The sequence below is a fragment of the Pleurodeles waltl genome, chromosome 5 (genome assembly GCF_031143425.1).
Source record: "Pleurodeles waltl isolate 20211129_DDA chromosome 5, aPleWal1.hap1.20221129, whole genome shotgun sequence".
Lineage (NCBI taxonomy): Eukaryota > Metazoa > Chordata > Amphibia > Caudata > Salamandridae > Pleurodeles > Pleurodeles waltl.
The window spans coordinates 1,696,403,696-1,696,424,436 of NC_090444.1; the positions used below are offsets into that span (position 1 = coordinate 1,696,403,696).

At 46.4% G+C, this 20,741-nt stretch overlaps 1 protein-coding gene across 6 annotated transcripts in view; it reads right to left on the bottom strand.

The window, feature by feature from the left end:
* ITSN2 (intersectin 2) overlaps positions 1–20,741 on the bottom strand; it is a 1,003,157-nt gene that overhangs the window by 281,088 nt on the left and 701,328 nt on the right. For all 6 annotated transcript variants that reach the window (XM_069236034.1, XM_069236039.1, XM_069236035.1 and 3 more), the window contains 2 exons: positions 9,399–9,444; positions 9,193–9,314 (listed from right to left, as the gene is read on the bottom strand). In XM_069236034.1, coding sequence (XP_069092135.1) covers positions 9,193–9,314; positions 9,399–9,444 — 168 coding nt within the window. The remainder of the gene's footprint in view (positions 1–9,192; positions 9,315–9,398; positions 9,445–20,741) is intronic.

The window sequence follows — 20,741 nt, forward strand, 5'->3', positions numbered from 1 at the left end:
ACTTATGGGTAAATTAAATAAGCCAATAAGCCAAACAAGTGTGAGCCACTTATACCAAGTTTTAGGGGAGAGAGCACATGCACTTTGGCACTGTTTAGCAGTGGTAAAGCGCACTGAGTCCTAAAGCCGACAAAAAGAGGGTCAGAAAAATAAGAGGAGAAAGACAAAAATGTTTGGGGCTAACCCTGCAGAAAGGGCCATTTCCAGCAAAAGAGAAAAATATAAGTTGAGTAACTCTGATCCAAAATGTCCTGAACATAAAGTGTTTAGCCCTGAAGTTCTCCAACATGCCTGGCTAAACCAACACACTATGCACCTGAAAGGTCTGGACACCAATCTGAATAGAGCAAAGTTCAGATACAAAGACATTTGTCATTTTCTTGTAGGCCTCACTGGCCACCAGGTTGACCTTGTAGGTGTCCACCTGGAAGCTTGACTTAAAAAGATGTCTCGGATAACAAGCAAGCCCTTTTTCTTTGGCAGAACCTAATATCAGAAATATAGTCACTTCCTTCTTTACACTGCTTTGGGAAAGGGCTGTCAGTTAGTGGCCAGAAAGGTTATGGTTTCTCCCTGAAGAGAACCTAAGTGAGGCAGGGAAATGGCTATGTCGCAGAAAAACAGCTCAGGTGAGCAATTTTAGAGTCAGATGCAGCTAACTTCCTCCCACTTCCTCCATCATGAGATAGTCTTTCCTCTGGAAAGCCATAAATGCAGACTGGGAATGTGGGGCACACCAAGAACCAGATATTCAAGGCCAAGAAGGGCCAGCAGAATGACAGAGTGAGGTATTGTAGGAAGTTGGCTCTGTATATACTATTTCAAAGTAAGAAATAGTGTGCACAGAGTCCAAGGGTTCCCCTTAGAGGTAAGATAGTGGCAAAAAGAGACAATTCTAATGCTCTACTTTATGGTAGTGTGGTCGAGCAGTAGGCTTATCAGAGGGTAGTGTTTAGCATTTGTTGTACACACACAGGAAATAAATGGGGAACACACACTCAAAGACTTACTCCAGGCCAATAGGTTTTTATATTGAAAAAAATATTTTCTTAGTTTATTTTAAGAACCACAGGTTCAAGATTTGCAAGTAATACTTTAAATGTAAGGTACTTCACTTAGATACTTTAGGAACTTTGAATAAAAGCAATATCATATACAGTCTTTGTAAAAATGGCAATAAGCTATTTTCAAAGTGGACACAGTGCAAAAATCAACAGTTCCTGGGGGAGGTAAGTAAAGGTTAGGTTTGAAGGTAAGTAAAACACTTACAAGTCTCATAGTTAGGGCCAAGGTAGCCCACCATTGGGGGTTCAAGGCAACCCCAAAGTTACCACACCAGCAGCTCAGGGTCGGTCAGGTGCAGAGGTCAAAGAGGTGCCCAAACACATAGGCTTCAATGGAGAACAGGGGTGCCTCGGTTCCAGTCTGCCAGCAAGTAAGTACCTGCGTCCTCGGGGGGCAGGCCAGGGGGGTTTTGTAGGGCACCGGGGGGGACACAAGAAGGCACAGAAAGTACACCCTCAGCAGCCGGGTGCAGTGTGCAAACAGGCATCGGGTTTTAGATAGAAAGTAATGGATAGACCCGGGGGTCACTTCAACGATGCAGGCAGGCACGGGGGCTCCTCGGGGTAGCCACCACCTGGGCTAGGCAGAAGGTCGCCTCGGGGGTTGCTCCTGCACTGGAGTTCGGTTCCTTCAGGTCCTGGGGGCTGCGGGTGCAGTGTTGGTTCCAGGCATCAGGTCCCTTGTTACAGGCAATCGCAGTCAGGGGGAGCCTCTGGATTCTCTCTGCAGGCGTCGCTGTGGGGGCTCAGGGTGGTTGTCTCTAGTTACTCACCGGCTCACAGTCGCCGGGGAGTCCTCCCTGAGGTGTTTGTTTTCTGCAGGTCGAGCCGGGGGCGTCGGGTGCAGACTGGAAAGTCTCACGCTTCCGGCGGGAAACGAGAAAGTCTTTAAAGTTGCTTCTTTGTTGCAAAGAAGTTGCAGGATTTTGAACAGAGCCGCTGTTCACAGGAGTTTCTTGGTCCTTGGGTGCAGGGCAGTCTTCTGAGGCTTCAGAGGTCGCTGGTGCCTGTTGGATGCGTCGCTTTTGCAGTTTTCTTCGAAGTTGGGAGACAGGCCGGTAGGGCTGGGGCCAAAGCAGTTGTCGTCTCCATCTTCTCTGCAGGGTTTCAGGTCAGCAGTCCTTCTTCTTGTTAAGGTTGCAGGATACTAGTTCTCTAGGTTCTGGGGTGCCCCTAAATACTGAATTTAGGGGTGTGTTTAGGTCTGGGAGGGCAGTAGCCAATGACTACTGTCCTTGAGGGTGGCTACACCCTCTTTGTGCCTCCTCCCTGTGGGGAGGGGGGCACATCCCTAATCCTATTGGGGGAATCCTCCCAAAATCAAGCTGGAGGTTTTCTAAAGGCAGGGGTCACCTCAGCACATGGCACCTTAGGGGCTGTCCTGACTGGTGAGTGACTCCTCCTTGTTTTCCTCATTATCTTCCCTGGACTTGCTGCCAAAAGTGGGGGCTGTGTCCAGGGGGCGGGCATCTCCACTAGCTGGAGTGCCCTGGGGCATTGTAACACGAAGCCTGAGCCTTTGAGGCTCACTGCTAGGTGTTACAGTTCCTGCAGGGGGGAGGTGTTAAGCATCTCCACCCAGTGCACGCTTTGTTTCTGGCCTCAGAGAGCACAAAGGCTCTCACCCCAGGGGGTCAGAAACTCGGCTCTCAGCAACAGGCTGGCACAGACCAGTCAGTCCTGCATTGAAGGATTGGGTAAAAGAAAGGGGGTATCTCTAAGATGCCCTCTGTGTGCATTTTTTTAATAAATCCAACACTGGTATCAGTGTGGGTTTATTATTCTGAGAAGTTTGATACCAAACTTCCCAGTATTCAGTGTAGCCATTATGGAGCTGTGGAATTCGTTTTTGACAAACTCCCAGACCATATACTTAATATGGCCACACTGCACTCACAATGTCTAAGAATGGACTTAGACACTGTAGGGGCATAATGTCTTGCAGCTATGCCGTCATCACCTGTGGTGTAGTGCACCCTGCCTTAGGGCTGTAAGGCCTGCTAGAGGGGTGACTTACCTATGCCACAGGCAGTATTTTGTGTGCATGGCATCCTGAGGGGAATGCCATGTCGACCTTGCCTTTTTCTCCCCATCAACACACACAATCTGCAATGGCAGTGTGCATGTGTTAGGTGAGGGGTCCCTTAGGGTGGCACAACATATGCTGCAGCCCTTAGGGACCTTCCCTGGTCACAGGGCCCTTGGTCCCACTAGTACTTTTTACAAGGGACTTATCTGTGCCAGGGGTGTGCCAATTGTGGAAACAATGGTAAATTTTTAGTGAAAGAACACTGGTGCTGGGGCCTGGTTAGCAGGGTCCCAGCACACTTCTCAGTCAAGTCAGCATCAGTCTCAGGCAAAAAGTGGGGGGTAACTGCAACAGGGAGCCATTTCCTTACAGGTATTGTCTCTGATTTTGTGTAAGAGTTATGTAATCAAAATGGTCAGAAGAAGGATAAAATAGAATAGAGAGGCTCCTTGCTCTATCCATGTTTTACACTGGGGTTCTGGGGGAACGGTGCCGGCTTTCAAGATACTGTTGAAGGCTCTGATGGATTTCTCATTTGTGGAGGGGAGTGGAGACTCTGTATGGCGGTTGACACTGAGAATGCTGATGACCAGAAAAGACACACCATGAGTGATGGTCCATTGGGCAATCAGCAATCTGAACCATACCACTTCGGGCAAAGCCAGAAAAAAAGAAAACCTATTTTGCATCTAGTTTCTTCATGTGGAGGTACATATGTGATCGAACCCATAAAACACTGATTGTGAGAGTGCGGCAACGAGCTTTATCAAACTGAATTTGGATGAGGCATCATGAATCCAATTTGCAACCACAGCAGTGTAACTCCACCAAGAAAGCTGATAGGAAGTAACTGATTGTATTAAAGATGGAATACGTGGAACAGACTGGCTGTCCAGCAACTCACCTAAGTTGCTGGACAGCAATTGATAGTATTACAAATTGAAGAAGTAGAACAGACTGGGTGTCCAGCAACTTAACTTATTATTATGTCAGTTGAAGCTGCAAGGACAGCTTGGCATGGGGTGATGGTGGGGGGAAAAAAGGGGGGATGGAGGGGGGAGACACCCCTTTGCAGATTCCTTCAGTTTTAGCATCGCCTGGAACTATCACAATAACAAGATATTGCTTTTCATGGTGTGGCCCACAATTTAACTGATGGGCAATTCTATCTCTGAAGGAGAGAAGGTTGTTGCAAGTCTAGAGTATAGCAAGCTCTGGAACTGAATCTTCTTTACAAGTATCCAGAGGATTACCGTGGTTCACCGAGAACTGGAACTTCATATCTTCTTCACCCACTTAAAAAGATGAAGCATGTCTTGTCTCCCACTCCTCTAAGTACCACAGCACACACCGTTGCCATTTCTATGCTTCACTTCAGAAAAACACATGTAACAGGAATGCCACATTCTACTCTTGCTACACAAAAAGTATTTCTCCTCTCAACAACTAGCCACATTTGCCCTATATTAAAAGGTCTGTACTCGTTTATCTGTGAAAGCCAGAATCAAATTTAAGACTGACTGTGTGGCTTACAAATCAATTCACATGAAAATCTCACTCTACTTTGTGAAAGATACTCATGAATAAAGGACTCACTGAAAGTCCAGCCATTCAAAACCTCCCAAAAACAAAAGTAAACTTTTTAAGAGATGACCACTTCCTTTTGAAACAGTCTGCTATTAAGTACACAACATAATCTCCATTTCATAAAGAAACAACTAAATCCACAACTCTAAAACCTTTTCCTGAACGCATGCCTCATATAAAATCAATACCTTGTGTATTTCTAAAGAATATTTAAACATATTATACTCAATTGTTCCTTGTAATCAAAAGCATAATGCATATGTTTTATTGCATTTTGCTACCTTATTATATGTAAAATGCTCTAATACCACAAGTGTAGCAGTACTACAAAAATAACTTCAATAAATATTAAATTAAGCTCTGATTAGTGAACGGTCCAGCAGTGTACCATGCACAGCTTCAAAAGGCAGTCCTCAGTTCCATGATCTTGTTGAAAACCCATGGGTATAGTTTTAGGTGCGGAACACAGACAGCTGCATTATAGAACTATTTCCAATCAGGAAGTAGAGGTACGTCCTTTGTTGTACAAGGACTGCTACATGGAAGCATTTGCCACATCCAAGAAAAGGGAACCTGTCAACAGCTGCAAAGTGCACAACTGGACCAGAGCATGAATAATGTGAATGGATGGAGTGTTTAAGCACTTTTCACCTTTTACACAGCCTAGAAGAGTGTATACTCTTTTAATGTGTCTATATGGGGGCAAGAGTAGCTTTATTAGTCCTAAAGTGTGAAATCTCTTTATGTCCTTCAGTTGTTCATGGGTGAGATGACCTACCTGGGTGGTGGTTTCAGGATGTGTAGAGCACACTAAGAAGATCTGTCTAACAGTGGTGATTTAGTTTAACTGGTGATAGTGAAAGAAATCTCCACCATTGGATGGAAAAAAGCCTTCAGGGATGCAGCAAGGAGGACGCCTAAACCCCAAAAGCATCTTTAGGCTTTTTAGCCTCGGTTGAGGAAGCCGGTAAGAGTCAGGTCTTTTCACAGAATTCCTTTGACTTGACTTGGAAGACTGAGCCTGGGGAAGGGCATGAAACTTCTGGAGGCATGGGGCAAAATAAGGCTATGGTCTTGAAAGGCTGAAAACTCTTTATCATCTGTAACCTTGACTGAACTCTAGCATGTACCACTTGGTCAGCACTTGGTGCTGTAGCAGGGATAACGTCTATCTAAATTCCTTAACAACCTTGTCAGCAGAAGGGATCGGCATGTTTGTATTATCAGTGGGTGGCTTGGTTTTTCCTATCAGTGGGTGGTTTGGTGGGAGCAGCTTTTAGGTTCAAAGGTTTTAGACACCTCTGCATCTGTGTGTATCCTGAGGATTACAGTGGTTTAATACAGTTAGTTTTGCTACATTCTTGTTGAAGTCTAAGAACATAGGCGGTGTTTCTATTCAGATACTTTTTTGCCCACTTCTACATACTCCTCCTGTCAGGAAGGAAAAAGGCCCAACTCATCTGACAGATGGAGCATGTAGATTAAAAATATGACATTGGAATTAGCCTGTCTGGGTGAGAAATTCCAGGACAGGTAGCTTTTCTTTGCAGTAGAACTCCAGAAATGTTGCCTCCCTGTCCACAGCGCAGGAGGAAACTTACCATTCAGAGAGGATGCCATAAGAACAACCAGAGCTCAGAGGTTTTCACACACAATGGTGGGGCTGTCTTGAGATGTCTAGTATTGGTTGTCTAGAATCTTTGAGAGAGTTGGTTCAGTTTGTGGCTTCCTAGAAACCTACTGAACCTGCTTTAGGATTTGGGGCTTAATGATGTGTTGCTCTCATTCTCAGATGAATGCCAGAAAACCCATGGATAGATCCTCATGGTTCTTACCCCAGAGTAGTATCTCTTGGTTGGGTGCAGCTCTCTGTGCTCACTGGTACTGGCATTAGTGTCAGTTCATGGATCAATTGCTGGTTCACTTTAGCATCACCACTGGCGCGACAGGGACTGAAAGAGCATCTGAAGTCTTGTGCGATCTCCGATGGTTCAGATGACGTAACCAAGTGTGAATTTTAAGAGGTAAGCTGGAATGGCAGCGGTGGGTGGTATCTGAAAGGAAAGAGGGCCCAGATGCTAGACAGGACACACAAGAAACCTTCCCTTTTGGAGCTGTGGAAAAGTTGGTACAGAGGAAGACAGACAATTGGCTGCCTAGCTTTCAGATTAACACTTGAGGCATCCTGCAACAGGTCTGAAGCGATAAGAGATGTGAACATGTTGGCACGTCCTGCGTCTTAATCCATGAGAAACTGAGGAAGCAGAGCCAACTCAAGAGCCAGCCATTTCTGTTGTGATGGATCTGAGAAGGCAGGATTGTGCACCATGCAGTCTACCTTCACAGAGACCTTTCCTGTGAAACGGGAGGTAATCACCTTGCTGGTGATTTTGATGTGAATATTTGTCCTTTCATGAAATGGACTCAGAGGAGGAAGGCCTGACATATACAGATGCATGGAGAGATCTTTGGTTCAAATTAACACCTTTATAAGACACAGTGAAGTGGTCAACCAGTGAGGAGCACTCAGCTCGGGTCAGTGAATCACTCTGGCTGTGGCGCTGCTTTCAGTAAGTGGGAAGTGATAACGTAACTGAACTTGGGGGAAGACTGACTTCCACTTACAATTATGATTCTCATTCACATATTAGCTGGCCTTCCGCTTGGTAGCCTCCTGCACTGAGTGGAAGTAATGTTCAACCATAGGAAGGCAGTAGTCAGGAGTTGGATGAGACCTCTCTGGTTGGTACCATATGACTATACATGACCATTTAAGGAGCCAGACTCTGGGTACTAGGTGCACATTCCAAGAGCGAGCTGAGGCGGACTGTTTCCGACTCTTGCCAGGGGAGGAAGGCATGGTCAACCTTCTACTGCAACTTGTTCAGCACACTACACCGAGGAGGACGGACTTTATCAATACCATATTGCATGGTGAGCTTACGACTTCTTTGCTCAAACAATTAGAGACATTTAACAGGACAGTGCACAAAGGTCTCTGGAGAAAGAAAGTATTGGGTCTCTGAAGTACTCTTACCTTTGGGGACTGGTGCTCTATCCCATGCTCTTCATAATTGGATCAGCCTGAAACAGGTTGTCAGATAACAAGGAGAAATATCAAGCTCCCTTATTAATATTAAGGTCAGCGACAGTAATGGGTGCTTGATTGCCGCACAGAAATGGTACTTGGCACCTCATCTGTTGACTCCACTTACTAATGATGAAATCCAATGTCTAATGTGGAATGGAAGGATACTTGCAAACAAGCATGATAGATGGTTCAGAAAGAAGAACAGGAGAAAAAAGTTATACTCAGGTGCAACCAGAAAAGACCTTAGCATTAACAACCTGGTAAGTACTTTATGACACCAGACCACAAACTACCCAAGCTGAAGAATGAAAACAGCATATCTTTTAAAAAAACAAACATGCAGAGGAACTGCACTGGAAGCAACAGAAGGAGGTTCTTATACATATTAGAAGTGGATGCAAAAACTGGAGACCTCACATGTGTAAAAACAATGTGCCTTTGAAATCTAGTTAACAGTTAGCAGGTTGATAAGAAAATTGTTTATGTGGGGTGCCAGATCCACAAATTCAAAATCGGAAACTGACATAATGTAGGGTACTTTGTGGCATTCATTGTTGCTCTTCCTGAATGTCTCAATTGGTAAACAACAGTATCTTTCACCTGAAGACCTAGTAATGACAATATAAAAATGCATTTCTGTGTATTTGAATTACTCCAAGTAAAGACTCAAGATGCTGCAGTAGTTGCAGTCAATAAATTAATATCAAGGCATTGTATCACAACTGCATCTCACTGGCCATGACAAGATTCATCAGGCTGTCAGAGGAAGATAAAGAGCAATAGTATGTTTTCCATGGTGCTGCAAAGTTGGCATAGCTGTGTTCCTGGCCAGGCTTGTAAAGTATGTTTCCGAACACAGCCAGTTAGCCTGTTTTGAGAACCCTAACTGAAGGAAGCCCACCTTAGTGTCAGCTCTGTGAGATTATCCTCAGAAGAATTTAAGTCAAAGTCCCACAAAGTATTGAAAACCTGCTTTTTAGAAGTGAAACTCGGGTCCCTGGGAACGTTTTCTTTCAGTGCAAAGCTTCAGCTTGCAGAGTATGTAAACTTAAAAAACACCACTAATTATTCCTTCTTTTTTAGGTGACTCTTCAACAAGCAGCTCTACCTTCAACAATTTACAGTAGTTTTAATTTCCTTATTCTTCGTCTACTACTTTTCTTGATCACTCTCTCCTTCTCTTTTTATGATTATTATTACTTTTATAAGTAGCTATTTGGTATATTTTAACTCTCAGCTGACAGAATAACCATAACCTCTTGTCAGTGCACTGCCTCTCCTGTGACTCACGTTCCCCTGGTTTGGGTTTTTAAAAACAAAGGAATGAATCGGGGTATGAGCACTCCCCATATTCACACACAGCTTGAACCAGGGAACAGCGTCCACTTCATACTTGATTAAAGTTCCCCAGATTAATTTACCTGCAACTCGCCTTGCCACCAACCCGTCGCATTCTTCTTCAGAATCAGAATCAGCTGTCCTGGAGCAAGACTTAGCTGCTCTGTACCTGTTGCTGTGTAGGCAGATGTAACCTGGGCAATCTCTGTATATAATAAGAAACCAACAGTTATTTACTCAGTACAAAGAAGGAATAAGTGAACATCCAAAATATTATATTCATACGTACCAGGTTTTTTACTTAAAGTTCCTGTTTTACCAGCATTGCCAAAACCCTAAAATAAAAACATCAACGTTTAGTACAAAAAACACTAGAAATAAAATTAAAATAAAAAAAGCAGAAGCAATGGCTGAACTGGAATACATATAGAATGCCGAACAATGACTTGGCAGAAAATCAATCAAAAAGGGAACAAATGGGTAAAAATAAAGTTTGGCATAGAGGTAGGATTAAAATGACTTAATTGCCTCCGGCTCTACTCTCCAATTAAAGTGCCCATTAGGCCAAATGTACTCACACTTAACCTTCACTTTGATGTGTAAATATAGGACAGGGAAAACAGAAAAAACTGAATAGGCAACTCAACTATTAGCAATCTTTCAATACTATCACTGAGATAGGGATCCATCAATAGAAATTCTAGTAAAATATCATCAGCCTCAAGCATAGTGTTACTCGTAACATAAGCAAAACCTCTGGTCATCAAACTTGAAATACAAAAGTCTTTCAGAGAACTCAGACTGAAGAAGGCATTCTCAGCATGGGACCCAAAACTGTGGCTCAGTAACCACAGATGTTTACGTGTCCCCACATGCACTTTGAATGCCTGCATCCAGGTTGAATCTCTTAGTTAGAGTATAAAACAATCTCCTATATTCAGGTTCCTTGGTTATAAATACCCCAATTGAGAACCCATTTAAGAGGGTCGGGGGGCACCAGGAGCACCCCATTTACGTGTGGAGACATCCAAGTTAGGCTTGCTAGTGAGTTCAAGTCTCAGAAGTTCTACCAGGGCTTTGAGCAAAATTCCATGTGTCCCTGCGCCTGAAGGCGTCACTCAGCGCAAGTTACCCCAGGACCCGACGGCCTAGTTGTCAGTCTTACTCACAACAGCTGGGATGGCGGTCCACAGTCTCTGGGGACGCACTCCCAGATCAAAAGTGAGCAGAACTTTGGAATCTGCGACTGCAATGGCAGATGTTCACAGAGCTTTTCCAATCCACCGGTAAATCTTCTTCTTTGTCCAGGGGTAGGTTTTGGGTGCTCCTGGACTCAGCCAGTGTAACTTGGATCCAGCTCCACAGGTCACAACCCAATAGATGATTACGACTGTATGACGTCCTTGGGCGATGGCCCTCTTCCTGGATTACGGCCCACCTAAGGACATGCAGAAGTTCTTCACAGGCCTTAGTCTTCTCCGTGAACTCCTCCTGAGATATGGGGATTGAATAGCAGTATTGCTGAGACAACAGTCCTCTTTAGGTCCCAGTACAACCAAAGGCAACTGCCCTCCCTCTGTGGCAGTACAGCACCAGAGCAGTGACCCTTTCATCAGCAGCGGCCCCCACCTCCTGGAATCAGGGGGTCACATTCTGTACACAGGCTAATGGTTTGTTCTATGCGGAAGCCCAGTCCCCTCTGCGGGACCCCACCTAGCACACAGGAGTTGCACAGAGCAAAGGGGCAGATAACCTGAATGGCACTTTGCACTCAACAGACCAGAATATCACATTCCACTTAGTATGGTAACCACAGGACCTCAGTCCCTCCAGGCCAATTTCCTTTACATCACAGGTCCCACTGATCTTGGGTCATGCAGAAAACTATGCTCCAGGTGAGTGTTCCTGATTCTTTTGAGTGACATCCCTTCATCCACCATGGGAGACTGCCAGAAACGTAGCCCCCAGTCCTGGTCACAACAGGCAGAAGTCATGCTGTGCTTCACCACGCTGAAAGTTTATCAGTCCTCCTTCCTCCATTGTGTCCCATCCACCTCTCAAAAATGCAGCAATCCACAAATCTATCTAGGGAAAATCTACGTCTCCCTGCTCCTCCAGCAAGCCCTGGGTCTGCCAAAAAGGTACTTAGTGACTTCCACATGTTGCGTAGATTGCAAGCAAACACATGCACATCTGCACGCGCACACATGTACACATGTGCGCAGCCTCCAATGTACTGTACCCTCAAACAGGCATCCATACATGGCAGAACCCTCACATAACACTGCGAGCTATCTCCAACATGGAGCACCAACTCACAGGGCCATATTATCTCCGCATGTACACGTAACCACGTGCTCTATTTCCCAATGCACTGTACTTTCTCAGGGGCACAAATGCATCCCAAAGCATATACTCAACCAGGCACGCTAATTTGTAGTGCACTGTACTTTGTTATAGGCATACATGCATCTCAGAGCTGCACACAATCCAATGCAATCCACGGTTGAGGTAAGCACAAGGCAGCGGAAACTGACCAGAGTCGGTCAGAAGGCACCACTCCCATGACACAGGTAAAAGACCTGTTAACTCTACTGATCACTAAAATCTAAAAACACAGTTTATGCTGCCACCACCACGTTTGTGCTTATCTCCCCGTGAAGGTAGTAGCATTCCACCACTTGAGGGTAGCACTTTGGGCGTCCCTCCCTGTCTAATCAGTCCGTGAGACAGCCCTAGGTCATTGTGCAAATGCATGATCTGTGTTCATCACTACGACGGATGCAGATATGCCCGCAACTGGGGCGCTCAGGGCAGAGGTACATGACTATGTCCATTAAACTGACTTTTCCGTCCCAACACCCCAAAACTGAACTAAAAAAAAGTCTGTACAAAAATCTGATAAGACGCCACCATGCACCTTTTGTGGACCATTTACCCTGTCCATTGTGTGTTTTCCTGCACTCATAACTCCTTCGTCAGCATGCTGAAAATAAGAGTTTGACTCTAGAGAGTTTGCAACGGTTGGTTTAACAGTCTGGCAGGGAGAAGATGCCAATTACAATAATTATGTCAGTCTTAGCTAATTACGATTGGGTGATACAGAACTCAACTGACAATCTGACACACCCAACTGAATGACACAAGTTGTCAGCAAATTCTTCTTCAAATCCGCTTCAATCATACCACTCTCCCGAGGAGCCAGCCAAGCTTTTCTTTCTTTAACAAAGTTCTTTTTGAGGGACATTTTCTAGTACATAGAATCTTGCTTTTTTGCACTTACAACCTGCCCTTCTTCTAATTCAAGTTGAAGGCAGGATGTGCTGTGGAAGGCGTGTTCACTCATACTCTTAGCATTAAGTTAAGTTTACAGTCAATTAACAGGAGTTTTAGGCTTCTTCCACTCTCAAACCTCTTAAAGTACAAGTTACTTACCTTCAGTAACAAACTGGTAGAGACATGTTCTATTTGCAGATTCCTTACATTAGAATTTCCCAAAGGCGTCAGACTGGATCTGGAGTTTTTTCTTCGAGCAATACCCTTGCACGTCTGTAGGTGGCGTCAGTCGACTTCGCGGGCTTTGTTGGCGTCGTAGTCGCCGTGATGACGTCGGGAGTAGTACACTGACGTGACCTCAGCGCATTGACGGCAGTTTCTTTTAACGACTTTCCACACCAAAGCGCAGAGCTGCTAAAAACACTGAGATTGGTGCTAAGGACCTGAATGGGGAATCCCTGTCCCTAGAAATCAGTTCGCAAGCGGGGAGGATGGGTGGGTTGTAAGGAATCTGCAACTAGAATATGTCTCTACCAGATATTTCGTTAACGAAGGTAAGTAATTTGTACATCTGATAGAGACTTCTAGTTGCAGATTCCTTACCTTAGAATAGATACCCAAGCAATGCCATCCTCGGAGGAGGGCTGCGAACCACATCATACTAGAAAGTACTGCAGGACCGAATGACCAAAGTAGCCGTCCCGATGGACCTGACTGTTCAGGCAGTAGTGTTTAGCAAACGTGTGCAGGGATGCCCACGTAGTTGCCTGGCAGATATCCAGGACAGGAACTCTGCGTGATAATGAAGTGGAAGCAGCAGTCGCTCTAGTGGAATGAGCGCACAAGCCCTCAGGGGGTTGCTTCTTGACCACAACATAGCACATCTTGATGCAAAGAAGTACTCATAGAGAGATGGTACGTTTTTGCACCACCTTCCCTTTCTTCGCACCCACATACCCAACAAAGAGTTGATCATCCACCCAGAAATCTTTAGTACGATTAAGACAGAACACCAACGCTCTTGTTGGGTCCAGAGGGTGGAGTCTCTCCTCCTCATGGGTAGGATGTGGGAAGCGTACAAAAGTAGGCAGGGTGATGGACTGGCCTACATGAAAAGACGTAACAACCTTGTGAATGAAGGAAGCCTTAGTGCGCAACACCACTTTGTCAGGGTGCACAGACAAGAAAAGAGGCTTGGAAGAAAGAGCTCGAAGCTCACTCACTCTGTGAGCAGAACTGATGGCAACAAGAAAGACAGTCTTGAAAGTGAGGAGCCATAAAGGGCAATTGTGCAACGGCTTAAAGGGAGAACTTATTAAGTAAGTAAGGACAAGAATGAGGTCCCACTGAGGCATGATAAATGGAGTGGGAGGAAATAAATGGATGAGAACTTTTAGGAATCTATTCACAATAGGAGATTTAAAGAGTGAGGGCTGATCAGGTAGCCTAAGAAAGGCCGAAATGCAGATAAATACCCTTTAAGGATGCCCAAAGCAGAGCCCTTCTGGGCCAAAGAAAGAATGAACAAACGAACCTCAGATAGAGGGGCGAGAGGGGATCAACACATTTGTTGGTGCACCACGCCACAAATTTATGCCAACAACAGGCATATACCGTTTTGGTGGAGGGAGGCCTGGCTGCCAAGATAACATTACAGACTTCGGATAGAAGATCAAAAGTCGTCAACTGTTGCTGCTCAATCTCCACACATGAAGGCAGAGATTGGACAGATTTGGTGGAGAACTGTCCCCTGCTGCTGCGACAGAAGGTCCGCCCGAAGAGGCAGTCTGAGTGAAGGATTGATAGCCATACTCAGTAGCTCTGGATACCATACTCTCCGTGCCCAGTCCGGAGCCACCAAGATGACTTGGCCCGGTCGTTCCTGATCTTCTTGTGAACACTGGGCAGAAGTGGAATAGGTGGAAAGGAGGCCAGAGTTCCACTAGAGATGAAAAGCGTCTCTGAGCGAGTGCCGCCTTGGAAACACCAAAGCGCAAAACAGCTGACATTGCGCATTCTCTGCGAAGGTGAACAGATCTAACCAAGGTTCTCCCCACTGCTGAAAGAGATCTTGCGCCACCTCTGGATGGAGATGTCATTCTTGATCTGCTGTGCATCGACGGCTGAGTTCTTCCGCTCTGGCATTGAGAGAACCCACCAGATGTTGAACCACCAGGGTAATGCCCAGATGTTCCAGCCATGTCCAGAGGCGCAGTGCCTCCTGACAAAGGGTCCAGGACCCTACTCCGCCCTGTTTGTTGCAGTACCACATGGCAGTAGTATTGACTGTGAACAACTGCACTACTTTTCCTTTGAGAGAGGGAAGAAATGCTTTCAACGCAAGCCTGATCGCCCGGAGCTCCAGAAGATTGATATAGAGTCCAGACTCTGCCGGAGACCAGAGGCCTCTGATCTGCCTCTCCCAAGTGGCCACTGCAACCCAGAAGCGATGCATCTGTCACTATAGATAGATCTGGCTAGGGAAGGGAGAGGGATCTGCCATGGACCCAATGCAGATTTTAAAGCCACCACTGCAGGTCTTTCGCAGTCCCCTCCGAGATCTGGACCATGTCGGAGAGATTCCCCTTATGCTGCGCCCACTGGAACTTCAAGTCCCACTGCAGAGCCCGCATATGCCATCTGGCATGTGTCAACAGCAGGATGCAGGAGGCCATGAGGCCCAGCAGCCTCCGAGTCAGTTTCACCGAAACCCAAGACAGAGGCTGAAAGATCAGAATCATAGCCTGAATAGCTTGGACTCGCTTTTCGGGAGGATAAGACAGAAACTGCACTGTATCCAGAACAGCTCCGATGAAAGGGAGCATCTGAGAGGAGTCAGGTGTGACTTCGGCACATTGATAGTGAACCCCAGCCTGTGCAGGAGGCTCACCGTAGTCTGAAGGTGGGAGACAACCTATCTGGGGCCAGTCCGCCTTCAACAGTCAGTCATCGAGGCAGGGAAAAACAGAGATCCCTAACCTGCACAGATGAGCTGCAACCACTGCCATCACTATCGTGAACACCCGAGGGGCGCTGGTAAGGCTGAAGGGGAGCATGGTAAACTGATAGTGCTCGTGACCTACCACGAATCGTAGGTAACGTCTGTAGGCAGGCAGGATGGGGATGTAGAAATAAGCATCCCGCAAGTCCAACGCTACCATCCAGTCTCCTGGGTCTAAGGCAGACCGGACCTGAGCCAGGGTGAGCATTCTGAATTTCTCCTTCTTTAGGAAGTAGTTGAGGTCCCGAAGGTCTAAGATACAATGTGAGCCCTTGTCCTTTTTCAGCACCAGAAAGTAGCAGGAATAACAACCCCAACCTACTTCTGGCACAGGGACCTTCTCTATAGCTCCCTTGGCCAAGAGAGCTGCGGCTTCCTGGCGGAGAAGTGCCAAATGATCTTCAGGAAGTTGGCTGAGTGATGGAGGCATGGCAAGTGGGGCAGATTTAAAAGGGAGGGAAGGAATGGTTTCTTACCTGTAACTCCAGTTCTCTCGTAGGGGATTTCCATGTATAGTCATAAGCACTGAATAGTTCCGCGCATCTGGGGGGACCCCGGTGCACTGATGTGAAGTATATTCTTAAGTGTAAATACCAGTCCTCTGAAAAAAAGGTCTGTCAAAAATCACTTAAGAATAACACTGTGCAGCCTATGTGAACAGCTACACAGGCCAAATTGTTGAAAAGAAAACAGTTGTAGTGTAAATTCATGTTCAAATACCTATTTATTCTAGAAATGTAATAAAACATACATTCTCATACTTTATTTACACCTCTCATGAGAATAAAAACAATGCAGGTCAGTGTAGCCCATAGGCTGCCATTATACAGAATATAAATAGAGCTGTGCCTTTAAGAAAGTAAAGTCTTCCTGTATCCCATCATGCACAGCAAAAGGCAGTTGCCTCAGCTCTTTTTGAAGGCTTGTAACCTGACATGAAGGAACACAACATTCGTTGGAGTACCAACATCGATACTATTATGGCAACCTTTTCTATGTCAACTCCACCGGGGAGGAGGGAGGGTTGCTTATGACTATCATGGAAATAGGGGATTTCCATGTATAGTCATAAGCACTGAATAGACTAGCAAGCCCATCCCCATAACCGCAGTGGAGTAGACAGAATAATACTGACCAGAAAAAACAAGTCATGCAAATAAATTCTTAAGCAAGGCCTGTCCAACCTGCGCATCTGCCCTAGCGTCTGTATTCAAGGCAGTAATGCTGTGTAAAGGTATGGACCGATTTCCAAGTGGCTGCCTTGCATATCTCTGCCAAAGGGATATTTCTCATTATGGCCGCAGTAGCTGCCTTCCCTCTAGTAGAATGGGCTTTTGGCCTGCCACCAAGAGATTTGTTCGCTAACTGATAACATAACAGTATACATGAAACAATCCACCTGGATAATGATTGTTTAGACGTGCCCAACCCTGTTCTAACTGGGCCATAGTTAACAAAGAGTTGCTGCGATTTACGTAAGCATTTTGTCCTGTCCAAGTAAAATTTCAAGACCCTCTTTACATCCAGAGAATGCAGAGTTCTCTCGGCAGGGGTAGTTGGATTTTGAAAGAAAGTTGGTAATGAAATGGTTTGGTTCACATGAAAGTCGGAAACGACTTTTGGTAAAAATTTTGGATGGGTCCTCATCACTACTTTCGCAGAATGAAAGACCGTGTAGGGTTCTTGAGCGCAAAGGGCCTGGATTTCGCTGACCCTACGCGCTGATGTGATTGCAACCAGAAAGGCAGTTTTCCACGTGAGATGTTGAAGTGATGCTTTATGTATTGGCTCGAATGGAGGTAGCATCAGACGTGATAAGACAACAGTCAGTTCCCATGGAGGAGATGGCCTCCTAATGGGAGGAAAGACCTTTTTTAAGCCCTCCAGGAAGTCCTTGATAACTGGGATCCTAAAAAAGGAGGTTTGAAAGGGGCTCTTTCTATATGCCGTTAGAGCCGCCAAGTGCACTTTTATTGATGACAATTGTAAACCCGATTTTGCCAAACTTAGCAAGTATGGCAGGATAGTTTCCTCTCCACAGGATATCGGGTCAATGTTGTTGTCCAAACACCACACACAGAATCTTTTCCACTTGCATGCGTAAGCCGATCGTGTGGAAGGGCGCTTTGCCTCTCTTAGGATTTCCATACAGTCCTGAGGTAGGTTCAAGTGTCCATATTGCACTAGCTCAGGAGCCATGCTGCCAAACTCAATGATGAGAGGTTGGGATGAGATATCTGCCCTCTAACCTTCGTGAGCAGGTCCGGACGATGAGGCAGTCTGATGTGTGGCTTGAGTGACCGGTGAAGAAGGTCTGGAAACCACCATTGGCGTGGCCATTCTGGAGCAATTAGAATCATTTTGGACTGGGCATTGGATAGCTTCTGAAGGACTGCCAGTATCAGGGGAAGCGGTGGAAAGGCGTAAAGAAATGCTCCTGACCAGTTTATCCACAGGGCATTCCCCATTGTCCCTGGCTGGTAATATCTGGAGGCGCAGTTTTGGCATTTTTTGTTTTCTGGGGTTGCGAAAAGGTCTACAGAGGGGGTACCCCATAATGCGAAAATGGAACGAACGACGTTGTCGTGTAATACCCATTCGTGGTTCTCGTCCATTACGCGGCTGAGAGCATCCGCTTGAACATTCTGGCTGCCCAGCAGGTGAGTTGCTACTAGCGACCGGTTCCTGGCTAGAAGCCAATGCCAGATTGTCTGAGCCTCTCTGGATAATACCCTGGACCTGGTGCCTCCTTGTTTGTTTACGTAATACATGGAGGCCACGTTGTCCGTCTGGAGGAGGAGAGTTCCCGTTTTCAGAGAAGGTAGGAAGGCCTTGAGCGCAAGATGGACTGCGCGAAGCTCCAGCAGGTTGATATGATAGAGACTCTCTCTCTCTGACCGCTTGCCTTGGACTCGAAGATGATCCATGTGCGCTCCCCATCCGAATAGTGATGCATCTGTTACGATGGTTTGGGCTGGAGGCTGTTGCTGGAAAGGAATCCCCACCAAGAGATTGTTGGGTGAACACCACCACTTGAGGGACTGTAGGGCGTGGGGAGCAAGAAGGACTCTGCTCTCCCAATCGTCCATCAGTTGACACCATTGATCCTCCAGGCATTCCTGTAAGGGTCTCATATGGAGGCGAACATTGGGAACGAGGTGGATACAAGACGCCATCGAGCCCAGTAGAGAGGCTATTACTCTTGCAGTGGTCTGTGGAGTTCTCTCTAGTTGTTTGCAATTTTGGAGAATCGATAATCGTCGTTCCTCCGAAGGAAACACCTTTCCTTGATTGGTATCTATAATGGCCCCTAAGTAATGCAGCCTCTGAACAGGCGTTGCTGTGGACTTCAGAAGATTGACTTGAAGACCGAGATTCTGTAGTAGCTGTTGCGCCCATTTGAAATGTTGTTGGGCCTCTAGATAGTTGGAGGCCTTTATGAGCCAATCGTCTAGATAGGGGTAGACAAATATTCGATGCTTCCTTAGATGGGCAGCTACCATCGCCATGCATTTGGAAAAAGTTCTCGGCGCTGATTTGAGGCCGAAGGGTAGAACCGCAAATTGGTAATGACTTTTGCCGATGGTGAACCTTAGGAATTTTCGATGTTTCTTGCTCACCGGAATGTGAAAATAAGCTTCGCAAAGGTCTATCGCGCAGAGCCAATCGCCCTGACGAAGATGCGGATAAATTTGGTGCAAGGATAGCATCCTGAATTTCCCTTTGCGAATCTACTTGTTTGCTGTCCTTAGGTCTAGAATGGGACGAAGCTCTTGTTTGTCCTTCTTTGGCACTAGAAAATACCTTGAATAAATCCCTTTCCCGCGTTGATTGATCGGGACGGGTTCTATAGCTCTTTTTTGTAATAGAATAGCGACTTCTAACTGAAGAGCTTCGAGGTGGTGGCTGGTGGGTTTGGGTGGAACAGATGGAGGAGGACTGGTGAATCTGAGAGCGTAACCATGTCGCACAATATTCAATACCCAGGCGTCTGTTGTGATGCGTAGCCACTCGTCCAGATGATTTGCGATACTTCCCCCTACCGGAGTGGATAACGGAGGAGGGGGAAGCGAAGATTCAGGGCTTAGACGCGGGAGCCTGGCGAGTTGCCGGAGTTTGCGGCGTGGATCGACCTCTTGTCGACTTTCGCTGCGTCGAGAAGGGCCTTTGATGTTGCTGTTGTTGCTGGGGACGTGAGGACATCCAGTGTGGTGTCTGATATCTGTGGGTGAAAAGCCTTCGCTGGTAGGGACGGAATACTTTTCGCTGTTCTTTTGGGCGTTCGATGCCTACCGCTTTTAAAGTGTATAGCTCAGACTTCATTCTTGACATCTCGTCATCGGCATGAGAGCCGAACAAAGTAGAGCCTGAGAATGGTAAATTCTGAATTCTCTGTTGAGCCTCTGGTTTGAGAGATGTCAATCGGAACCATGCATGTCGTCTTAGCGCTACTCCATGAGCGTAGTTATGTGCCGCAAGTAGCGAAGAATCAGCAGCAGCGCTTATTACCTGGTTGGAAACCATGGATCCCTCACCCACGACCTCCAAGAAATCTTCCCTTTTGTCCTTGGGTAGGTGTTCCGCAAACTGCAGTATAGAGTCCCAAAGGGCCCGATCATATCTTCCTAATAAAGCAGTGGCACTGGCTGCTTTCGTTGTGATGGCTGCGGTAGAGCATACTTTTCGGCCTGCAGCATCGATCTTTCTGCTCTCCTTGTCCGGAGGCGAGGAGGAAGACGGTGATGTAGAGTGTAGTTTCTTTGCAGCTACTATCACCACCAAGTCCGGCACCAGGTCCGACCTTAAAAATAGAGGATCTTGCTCCGGTGGGCGATACTTTTTAATAAGTCTGGAAGGAGCAGATTTCGTTGTGACCGGTGTTAGAAAAATATCCATTGCTGGTTCAATAAGTCCTGGGACCAGTGGAAGTAAAGGTCTTGAAGATGTCCTCTAGCGTAAAGTCTCAAAAATCACTGAGGTCGATGGGGCGGGTACCGCCAGCGGGATATTTAGCTTGGTCGCCCCGCACACTAGGACCTCTTGGAATGTATTCACGTCATCTATGGGGGACACTCTCGGGGACGGTGAGTCCGATAGGGTTGGAGAGTAGTCCCGTGTAGACGAAGAAGAATGCCTATGACGTGAATGTGGAGATCTACAATGGTGCCGAGAAGAAGATGAACGTCTAGAGGAATGTTTGGAATGTCTTATGGATTCCTCGGAACAGACTCTGAAGGGGGAGCCGGAAGAGACGCCGTAGGTGTTACTGGTGTCTGCGACAACGGGGGCTGTTGAGGAGAGAGCTGCGGCGAAGCTGGAAGCAGGATGAGTTGGTATAAACCCTTCTAGGTCTCT